General features: G+C 33.7%; 1 protein-coding gene across 2 annotated transcripts in view; it reads right to left on the minus strand.

Moving 5' to 3' along the window:
- LOC110650347 (uncharacterized) overlaps positions 1–10694 on the minus strand; it is a 31111-nt gene extending 20417 nt beyond the window's left edge. Inside the window, exons 1-5 of one of the 2 annotated variants that reach the window (XM_021805288.2) lie at positions 10372–10694; positions 10178–10244; positions 9615–9721; positions 9336–9404; positions 9189–9243 (exon numbers count right to left, since the gene is read on the minus strand). In XM_021805288.2, the coding sequence (XP_021660980.2) occupies positions 9189–9243; positions 9336–9404; positions 9615–9721; positions 10178–10244; positions 10372–10569 (496 nt within the window). In that variant the 5' untranslated portion in view covers positions 10570–10694. Of the gene's footprint in view, positions 1–1110; positions 2493–9188; positions 9244–9335; positions 9405–9614; positions 9722–10177; positions 10245–10371 lie in introns of those variants that run through there. The other variant, XM_058148605.1, reaches the window with a different exon arrangement.
- Between the last annotated feature and the right edge of the window lie 824 nt (positions 10695–11518).

Genomic DNA, 11518 nt, shown 5'->3' on the forward strand with positions numbered 1-11518 from the left:
ACAGTATTAGGGATAGGAACAAAGTCTAAAGAAGTAAAAAAACACCGAGAACAAGAAGACAATTGATTATAAGAAATAAAAGAAGAGATAAGGTAAGTGCATGAACGCTTAACTTTACGAAGAGCAATGGGTAAGTCTAGGTCAGAATCATGATCAGTATGAGGTACAGGATCTCCCAACGAAGTAGCTGGTGGAGGATCTGAGTCAGGAATCTCCAATCTCCTAGAATAAATATGAACAACGAGAGGTCGAGTAGATTTAGAGACAGAAGGAATAGGCTGTGGGAGAGGACTAGACATTGGTTGGACAGTATATATTAAAAGATCACCCTCCTTCCTCTGACTCTCATACACAGATGATTGAGGAAAGATTGGAGTGGACTCAAAAAATGTGACATCTGCAGAAACAAGATCATGATTAAGAGTAGGAGAGAAACAGCGGTACCCTTTTTGGAGCCGGAAGTACCCAAGGAAGACACATTTGAGAGACTTCAGATCCAATTTAGTAACTTGTAGACGAACATCACGCACAAAACAGGTACAACAAAAAATACGAGATTCAACAGGGAACAAATCAGTGCAAGGAATATCCCCATTAAGGACAGAAGACGGCATACGAATGATCAAAAAACATGCCGTAGAAATTGCATCCACCCAAAAGTATTTACGAACTTTCATATGAAAAAGAAAAGCACAAGTTACCTCAAGAAAATTCCGATTTTTTCTTTCGGCCACACCATTTTGGGATGGGGTATCAATACAAGAAGACTGATGAAGAATGCCATTTTGTGTCATATAAGACTGAAATTGTGCTGAAAAATATTCTTTGGAATTGTCACTTCTTAATATGCGCACAGAAATATTAAATTGAGTTTTGATTTCATTACAAAAGGCACAAAAGATAGAAAACAACTCAGAATGATTCTTCGTTAAATATAATCAGGTAACACAAGAGTAATCATCAACAAAAGTAACAAAATAACGAAATCCAGTTTTAGAAGTAACAGAACAAGGACCCCAAACATCATAATGAACTAACTCAAAAGGGGATGAAACCCGTTTATTGACTCTAGACACAGAAGGCAAACGATTGCAAACGGACACGACTCACATTCTAGTACTGATAAAGACTGAAACTGAGGACACAGCTTCTTCATTGTAGACAAAGAAGGATGGCCCAATCTACAATGAACTTCAAGAGGTGTTAAGGTACTTGAGCAAACAAGCAACCGCGGTACATGATTTTCCAGAATGTAGAGACCACCTGACTCATGTCCTCTACCAATAATCTGCTTTGTCGTAAGATCCTGAAACAAACACTGGTCAGAAAAAAAGAAAACAGAATAATTTAAGGTACGAGTAAGTTTACTAACAGAAAGTAGATTAAAAGAGAATTTTGGTAGACACAAAACAGATGATAAAAAAATTGACGAAGTCAGGTTCGCAGTTCTATAACCCATGACACAAAAAGTAGAAGCATCAATTAAAGTAACAGTAGAGGAAGTGAGATTTGACTGAAAGCAGAAAGAAGACTAGAATTACCTGTCATGTGATTTGTCGCACCAAAATCAATAACCCATTTGGATGAGGAAGACACAAGGCATGTAGTGGATTTACCTGACTCAGCGATCGCAGTGACGGGAACTGTTAGGCTTTAGAGATGCCTGATACTGGAAAAACTGTGCAAAATCCTTTTTAGATACCAAAACAGTTTTCTCAGAGGAAGATACTGTAGAATCCTCTGCTGTCATCTTTGCCATCTGTGATCACTGATTTTTCCTCTGAAGTTGCGGACAATTATATTTTGTATGGCCAGGCTCGTGGAAATAATAACAAACGACTCCTCTGGAGTCCTGATTAGAACTAGCCTCCCCATTACGCTGATTACCTCTGTTGCCTGTAATTCCTCCTCTACTTCCTCTTCTATTACCCTGTTGTCCATTTGGATTACGGCTAATAAGAGCACTACTGGCAGGCTGTGAACATTGAGTACTCTTTGTATGAAGGACCCGTGTGAACGTTTCATGCAAAGAGGAAATCTAAGAACTGGAGAAAATTTGAGATTTAATAGTTTCATACTCTGAAGGAAGGCCTGCAAGAAAACTCATAACAGCCAGTTGCTCCCGTTGGGCCTACTGAACTTTCACATAAGAACTAAAAGGCAACAATACATTAAATTCCTCATATACCCATTTAAAATCCATAAAATAAGCCGTGAGAGACTTATCCTCTTTCTCAGCACGGAAGAATGCCTTACAAACATTATAAATACGGGAGATATTCCCTTTACCAGAATACAGAAAACCTAAGTAATCCATCAATTCCTCAACAAATTCACAGTGATTAATTAAACTAATTATCTCACTATGAATCAAGTTCCGAAGCTGCAAAAACAATCGAGCATCCTCCCTTAGCCAAGTTTATCTTGTATCATCAGTAGGTGGGTCTTTAGTAAGGTGATCATCCTTATCAATGCTACGCAAATAGACCCTAACAGTCTTACCCATTCCAGGTAATTCGAACCATTAAGTTTGTGTTCCGTAATCTTAGTCATCACCGGAATCACATCAGAAATAACATTCTTATTGTCTGTCATTTGTTGAGACAAAAAAAACTAACTGAAATGCTAATCCAAAGTGCTTACAGCCGCAAAATAACCCAAAATCACAAATCAAGCAAATACCGAAATAAGATTTGAGAGTCAAACCTCAAAAGTCCTTTAATGGTGTACTGGATCAGGCAACAACACACAGTGGTGGAATGAGGGGGTTGAGGCGACGCCGGCGATGCTGATCGGAATCGAAACGGTTGGCGGATGCTCCTCCACGCGCTGGCGAGTGAAGAAACGGCGAGAACCTGAGTTGGGCGCGTGAGCCTCACGCGCTTGGATTACGACGACCAGATCAAAGGGGACGGTCGGCCGGTCGGCGGCCAAGGTCTCTCCTGAGCTGGGTGGTAAGAACAAATAGTCACCCTAAATAGATGACCTGCTCTGATACCATGTAGAAAGAGATGATTTTCCTTAATTTCAATTAATCTGTACATGGGTATATATATACAATTGATTCCTATAATTGTGTTCTACTAATTAGGAAGAAATCCTAAATAAGAAATCCTAAATAGGAATACAGAATATAGAATATACAGAGAAATAATATAGTGATTGACTTTCCATAACACTTAGTAAAAACAATCTTCCAAAATATTTTTGGGTCAAGGCCGTAAACCATGTTTACTATATTTTGAATAGAGCAATGGTTAGACCAATCTTAAAAAAACCTCCTATGAGTTATGGAAAGGGAGGAAGCCTAACATTTCTTACTTTTGTGCATTTGGTTGTAGGTGTTACATTTTGAATAACAATAACGATTACCTCAAAAAGTTTGATGTAAAATCGAATGAGTATTTTTCTTAAATATTCCATACATAGCAAAGCATATAGAGTCTTTAATATGAGAACTTTGTTAGTTGAAAAAACTATTCATGTTATATTTGATGAAACTAACAACTCCTGGAAAGAAAGATTGTTTATGATGATGATGAACTAGGTAGAACTTTTGGAACAAAAAGGGATGAGACTCAAAAGCAACAAAGTTAACCTATTGAAGACTCCAAATTGATGAACCACATCATAATGACCTACCTCAAGAATGGAGATATAATAGAGATCATCCAAAGAAAGACATCATTGATAGCCCTTCACAAAAGATGATGACAAGAGCTCAACTTCGAAAATACTTTAGTAATGTTGCATTTGTTTCTCAATTAGAATCAAAGTCTTATGATAAAGCTCAAAGTGATAAGAGTTGGATTCTTGCTATACAAGAAGAACTCAATCAATTTGAGAGAAATAAAGTATGGAAACATATTCCTCGACTTAGAGATCATTCTATCATTGGTACTAAGTGGGTTTTTAGGAACAAAATGAATGATAAAAGGCATGTTATTAGAAATAAAGCTAGACTAGTAGCTCAAGGATACAATCAAGAGGAAAGTATTGATTTTGATGAGACCTTTGCTCCGATTGCTAGAATTGAAGCTATTAGGATGTTATGTGCATTTGCATACTATAAGAATTTCATGTTATATCAAATGGATGTTAAGAGTGCATTCTTAAATGGTTATATTAATAAAAAAGTTTATGTTAAACAACCACCGGGTTTTGAAAACTATGAATTTCCTAATCATGTTTATAAACTCACTAAGGCCTTATATGGATTGAAACAAGCCCCTAGAGCTTGGTACGAGGGGCTTAGTAGGTTTCTTTTGGAAAATGGTTTTTAAAAAGAAAAAGTAGACAACACACTTTTCACAAAAATACACAAACATAATATGCTTATTGTTCAAATTTATGTTGATGCCATTATTTTTGGTGCTACTAATGCTTCTTTATGCAAAAGCTTCTCTGAGATGATGCAAAATGAATTTGAGATGAGAATGATGAGTGAACTCACCTTTTTCCTTGGACTACAAATTAAGTAATATAATGATGGTATCTTCATTAATCAATCTAAGTACATCAAAGATATGCTAAAGAAATTCAAGATGGATGATTTGAAGAGTATTGGAACTCCTATGAGCTCTACCATCAAGTTGGAAAAGGATGAAAAAAGTAAAGATGTTGATCAAAAACTATATAGAGGTATAATTGGCTCACTTTTATATTTAACTGCATCTAGGCCTGGCATTCATTTTAGTGTATGTTTATGTGCTTAATTTCAATCATGTCCTAAGGAATATCATCTAATTACTGTTAAAAGGATTTTCAAATACCCCATTGGCACACACTCAATTGGTTTATGGTATCCTAAGTGTGACACATTTGATCTAGTTGGTTATAGTGATTCTGACTTTGTTGGAACTTCGAGTACTTGCCAATTCCTAGGTCATGCCTTAGTGTCTTGGCATAGCAAGAAACAAACTTCTGTAGCTCTTACTACTGCTGAAGCAGAATAGATTGTTGCAGGAAGTTGTGTTGCCCAAATCCTATTGATGAAGCAACAATTAGAAGATTTTGGTATAAAGGTTGATCATGTTCCTATAAGGTGTGATAATATTAGTGCCATCAACATAACCAAAAATCCAATCCAGCACTCTAGATCAAAGCACATAGAGATTAGAAATCATGTTCACAATGGTGACACTGAGTTAGAGTTTGTTCCTACAGAACAACAACTTGCAGACATTTTTACAAAACCAATCAATGAGGAAAACTTTTGTAGGATTAGAAGGAAACTTAGCATAAGTGAAGCTATTGAATGATATTTGCTACATTTGATATGAATTTGCTGCTTAATTTGGTTGAATATGTTTTTAGTGTTATATTTTGTGTATATGTGTTTTTAATTAACTATTTTGTCACTGTAGTTTTCTAGTTTTATACCTGTATAAAATTTAGCCCACTGGGTTTCAAAATTAGTTAACTAATTTTGCTTCTGTATATATTTGAGAAAATGCGCCTGTTTTATAATCAGTTTATTTCTAATGGGTATTTTCGCTCTCTTTATATTTTCCTTTGACAAATATACCCCTAAGTAAAGTTAAGTGTCTTTTGTATCTTCAAAGGGTAAAAATGATTTTTGGCAAAAAGAAATTTCCCCGTTCTCTATGAAAATCAGTTTTCATTTTCAAAATTTGAATTTTATTCATATTTTTGGTAACTGCTACCCATCTTTTCAATCAATCTCTTAAAGATTTCCTTGTTTTCTATTGCAAATTGATTCTCCATTATCTTAGAAACTCAAATTTCTCTCAAAACCAAAAATTCCCAATTTTTCTTCAAAATTCCTAAATGCTAATAACCTATTCTTCCTTAAAACATTACCTTTCTCTGAAATCCTTCAAAAATCAATGGCAAGGGTAAAGCAAGTGACTCACAAATCTCGAAAACTCTTGGGTGATGCCATGAAGGCTGCTGGCAGATCCGAAAAAGAAAGAGAAGAAGGACTGAAGTTGAGGATAGTGATGAGCAAACAAAGACAGTGACAGAACTAATGAGAAAGAGGAAAGGAAAGGGTGTTGCTGGGTCTGAACCTTCCAAGAAAAAGAAAATAGTTAAGAAGGCCCTTGTTTTAAAACTCTTTGTGCGCTAGAACATTTTCGAACCAAGGTACATTAAATGGGATTCTTTCTCTGGTTTGCCTTATGAATTCAAAGATCTATTTACTTTTTAAGGCTGGATGGAATTTTCTAAATTGAATGAATTTTATTATCCTTATTTGATTCAAGAATTTTATGGAAGTATGAAAGAAGTTGTTAAAGGAGAAAGCTTTAGTGTAAAGGTTAAGAAGAAGAGTAAGGTTATTGATGTTGATTTTATAGCCTCTGCATTAAACCTTCCTAATGATGGAAAAAAGATTGGGACTTTCAAAGAAGCTAAGAAGTTTGAAGGGTATAATGAAAAGGCATTTCAATTGTCTATATTTCCAGAGGGTACACCTGAAAATGAAATAACTAATATTAGTCTAGTCCCTCGAAATTTTAGGATTTTGCAATCCTTCATTAGATACTTGCTCAATCTTAGAAGTGGTAGTCATTCATATGCTAATAGTCTTGATCTATGCATTGTGTGGCATTTGGTTAATAAAATCAAATTTAATTTGCCATATTTGATTTTCAAAGTGATTACCAAGTTTAGTAAGCATCGAAAATTGCCATATGCTATGCCTTTAACTCTTGTATTTCAAGCTATGGGAGTTGATTTAAGCAAAGAGAAGAAGTATAGCAACACTATTCCTATTAAGGAGATCTTCAAGGCTGATGATGGTAGGAAAAGAAATAAGAAATGAGAGAAAAAGCAAGATGAAGAAACTGAGATTGAAGTTGAATCTGAATCAGAATCATACTCTGAAACAGAATATGATATTCTAGTAAGTAAGTTGAAAGGAGGTTCTAAGATAGATGAAAGGGAGAGTTCTAAGAAGGAAAAGAAAAAGAAGTGAAAATGTTAGATTTTGTGAAATGGCTAAGGCAAATATGCATATGATGACTGAAATCAAGGAAATTAGTGGACTGAATTTGAATATTTTGGAAAAATCTCATGAATTACAACAAGGAATTATGGTTGAGCAAAATGTCAAGATGGATATGTTGATTAATAGAATGGATAGGTGGGAATGGTTCATGAAAAAGGTTGCCCAAAAGTTATTTGGTGAAATCTTTTGGAAAGTTTGGAGACTTTGGAAGCTACCCTCATGGTACTGCTAGTACTAGCAATGCAAAGGAGGCTTGTTCAAGTGGAGTAAAAATTTCTAAAATAGAATAAGAACAAGAAGAAGAGAATGTAGCAACTTATAAGAAGGGAAAGGAAGAAAGTAAGCAAGCTGAGGTTGAAGAAAAAGAGAAAAATGATGAGAAGGGAGATACTACAGAAGGAAAATCAGAAGAAGAAAAAGAATCCGATAAGGAAAAATCAAATGAAACTTCCTCATCTCATACTAAAAGCAACAGCAGCAATAAGAATGAGAAAAGTGGAAGCAGAAATGGTTCCAGTCAAGGGGAGGTGATAGGAGATGATGGCAACAAGAAAGATGAGCAGTCACAAGACCCATCTTATGATCAACCAAACCCTGTTTCTACTAGTTCTCAACCAATACTTGAATAATCTGTTTCTTTAACTTTGCAATATGGTCCTAGAAGAACCAAAATGCAAGCTTGAAAATCAGTCTTACCAATTCCTCTAAGAATCCAAATGACCATACTTGAAAAAGCCCCTCCAAAGAAAAAGAGACAACCCAAAGTTGTTGATCCTACTCAACTTAGGAGGAGTGGCAGGATCCTTGGCAGCAAAGATAAGCCTTCAGATTTTTAGAGATGTTTTATGTCTTTTGGTTTCAACATTTACTTTATGACTTTTAAAATTGTGTTCCTTTGTTTTCTTCCCTGTTTCTTTTTGTTGATGTCAAAAAGGGGGAGAAAATATGAAAAATATGGGAGAAAATTTACATGTGTTTAATTGACAGTATGTTTTTTAGTTAACTGGGCACATTTTTAATTAACTAATTTTGTTCAGTAGTTATATGGTTCATATTCTGATATGGATATTTTGGACACTTTTATATTTTGGAAAGTAAATGAAGTTATGATGCTGATCTTTTATAATTGACTTGTGATTGATATATGACTTTTTTGTATGACTTAAACATTAGATTGAGGGGAGCTATTTTGTAGTTCCTCAACTTTATTGCATTTTAAATTATTGTGCGCATACATATAGGGGGAGCTTGTCTCAAAGCAAGTTCTTATATACATGACATATGTAGATAGTTATACAATTTAATCTTTATGATCTTCATAGATTCATTAAGTTTAGACATTATCAAAAAAGGGGAGATTGCAAGCCCTATAAGCTACAATGAGCTTGGTTTTGATGATAGCAAAACTTAATGAAATATACCTTAACCCTTTGTGTATATTATTTGAAGTGATTTTATAGGTCATGATGTGCAAAGACATTGATGGAAGGACTATTCTATTGAAATGGCTGATTTAAAAGGAGATTATCATATTGTATAACACAAGATGAATCAAAGTCCATGAAGAAATAGGATAGAAATTAAATTCTTAAGTCTATTGTATAAGATTGGAGAGATTATGCCACTGAAGATCTAAAATCAATTTTCTTTTTAAATTTAAGTATTTAGAAAGTGTTTTTACATCATTCCTAAGGTTTTTGAATGGTCAAAATAATTTTTATAGCTTTCCTTCAAAAACTCAAATTTTCAAAATCAAATCAGACAGTAGCTAAATTAGTTAACTAGTTCCGTTAGCTAAATTTTCTATCTCATGAAACTAGTTAACCTATGAAAATTTTAGTTAACTATTTTCATGCTTTGACTTAACACGACTACGCTGCACAACTTTCAATGAACTATATGTGAAAACAAAGCTACACACACTTAGAAGTGCTTAGCCACAATTTTTCATTAAGTTTTAAGCAATGACTGAAAATTTGTCTAAAATGTCCAATTCACTCCCCTTTTGGTCACTTTCTTTGGGACAACAATATGTGTGTGTGCGTGTGTGCAGGCATTGCCTCCATCGACGATATTTCTGGATCCACCACTGGCTGTGTAGCAATGGATTTTTGGCAGAAGGCTGAAGAAACAATGCATAGTGACTAAGTAGGTATTTGTTAGTAAAACAGCGGCCCACTAAAAATCAAATGCACATTCAAATGGAAGAGTTTACCTGCAGCCATTAAAGGAAGTGATGTTAATCTATCCACCAATGGAAGCCTTGTGAACTGCACATAACTCAGTGAAGATAATTTTTGCAAGTCCTATTAGATTTTTATGATAGAGAAATATGACGTGAAAAATATAATTCAAGGCATACTTGTGTATAGTATAAGGTTCCCAATGGGGTAGGCAATTGAGGTTGATCTTGGAATACTGGAAATTCAACCTGCAGAATGATCTTCAGATCTTTTAAGACATTTCAAAGCCACCTGCTTATGCTTAATAAATCTATGGACAAGATATTATACATTTCCAATTCATTCTACTAGAAACAGAGTTATCAACACTTGGAAAGCAAGTTCTTTCAGTCAAGCATGTTTACGATTATGAAACTTTTCCTCATTTCCTCTCAAATGTTTCAAATAAATTCAGTTACCTCCAATCCCTCCGGGGAATAAAGTGCAGACCTTATTCTGTTGGTGAAGGGCGTGATGCCCAGTTCATTGACAAGGCTAAATATGTTTTGGTAGGGATTCCAAAAACCTAAATAAAATAACAGAATTAAAAATTAGACTCAATCTATGAAAAAAATATAATTTACACGCTATAAAAATACTGAAAACAACACCAATGAGCTTTTTAGCGCAGTATTCATTTTAAGGCTACAAGGTCTTGGATTTTGAGTCCTAGTCAGAACCAATTTTACCAAAGAAATTTACGGAAAACAATGAACAGTAGAGGCCTGATAGAAGCATTTGAATGGCTTCTCTAATTTCTTTCCTTTTCGATAGTAGAGTCACAGCCTTGAAAACTAACTCAAGTACCGCTGAACAGAAGTCCAATGAGGCATTACAGAATATGAAAAGAAAATTATTACTCAATAATGATTATTTTTATTAATAACTTCATCAAGCAGAGGATTTGTAACAGAAAGTTCACTGGTTCTCCCTTCAAAAAAGTGGGGGAAGGCTGGAAAGAGAGAAGGGGATTATAATATACCTTGGATACCAACATCATCTGGATTGCCAAAATCATTACCATCATCAAGAACAGTAACATCAAAACCCTGAAATTAAAGAATCCCAATTCAAAACCATAAATCAATTGTTTTGTCCTACACAAGTTTCAACGACCTCGATTATGATTAATAGAATATATCCAAAACAAAGAGTGAAGAAAGCAAGAAAAAGGACCTGGTTACAGAGGTGATGAGCAGCACCAAGACCAGCCCAGCCGGAGCCAACAATGACCACCTTCTTTTTCTTGCTATGGTCTCCATTATTTACATTGAATTGCGGGGCTTCTGCTTTGCAAGATAACCCACCTCTATTTCCTCCGTTGTTTACAATTGAAGGAGCTCGTGTGAAGGTGAACCTGCAGCAACCCAACATTTCTTTTGTCCTTCTCTCTCTAACGGTTTTGTCCAACTGCCAATCAATTGGCTCAAGAAAGCTAATAATTGTGTTATTTATTAGTTGACGAAAGGTTACAGTTCCACTTCCTAGTAGTGTAACTGTAGAGTGTCCAAAGAGGCTGAAGCAGGAGATGCAAATATGTGTACACGGTCCCTACCACATGTAATTGATTCAATCTCAAATTTGGCTTTCTTCATTCCCACAAAATTTTTTTGTGAGATTTTTAATTTGTGTTTCAGCAAGTGCCTGCAATTTTGTTGAGTAATTAACTTTGTTGAAATAACTTCCTCTAATTGGGAAGGATAGGGAGAATATAGGTAAAATTTTATTTTTAATTTATAAGTCAGTTGAAAAATGAATAGTTAATTATTTAAAATTAATTTTAATTATTTAAGAATTTGATTAAAATATATTTAAAATTTTTTTTGACAAAATAATAAATAATTGAATGTTACGATTGTTAAAATGAGGATAACATTAATATTTTTAAAAGTTATTAAATAATATAATTTTTTTTATTTAATTAAAAAATAATTTTAAAATAAATAGATAAGTCATAAGACCATCTTATGATTTTCAATTTATTTTAAATAATTTTTTAACTTATAAATTAAATCAATGTTAATTTATTTATAATTTTTTATTTTTAATAAATAGATTTAATTGACTTATAAGTTAAACTAAACGCTTTATTAATAGTGATAAATTATCCTTACAGAAAAAATTATATAAAAATTTATTATCACTATTTTTCTTTTACAAAAAGTGCATTGTACATTATTATACTAGTTATAAAAATTCATGATTCAATTTTATATTAAATTTTTGTATTATATAATATTGTCATTGTGTTATAAATATTATATTTAGTTATTTAAATTAAAATATTAATTTTAATGTAATTTTAATTAATTATATAAATAAA

The sequence above is a fragment of the Hevea brasiliensis genome, chromosome 6 (assembly GCF_030052815.1).
Source record: "Hevea brasiliensis isolate MT/VB/25A 57/8 chromosome 6, ASM3005281v1, whole genome shotgun sequence".
Classification (NCBI taxonomy): Eukaryota; Viridiplantae; Streptophyta; class Magnoliopsida; order Malpighiales; family Euphorbiaceae; genus Hevea; species Hevea brasiliensis.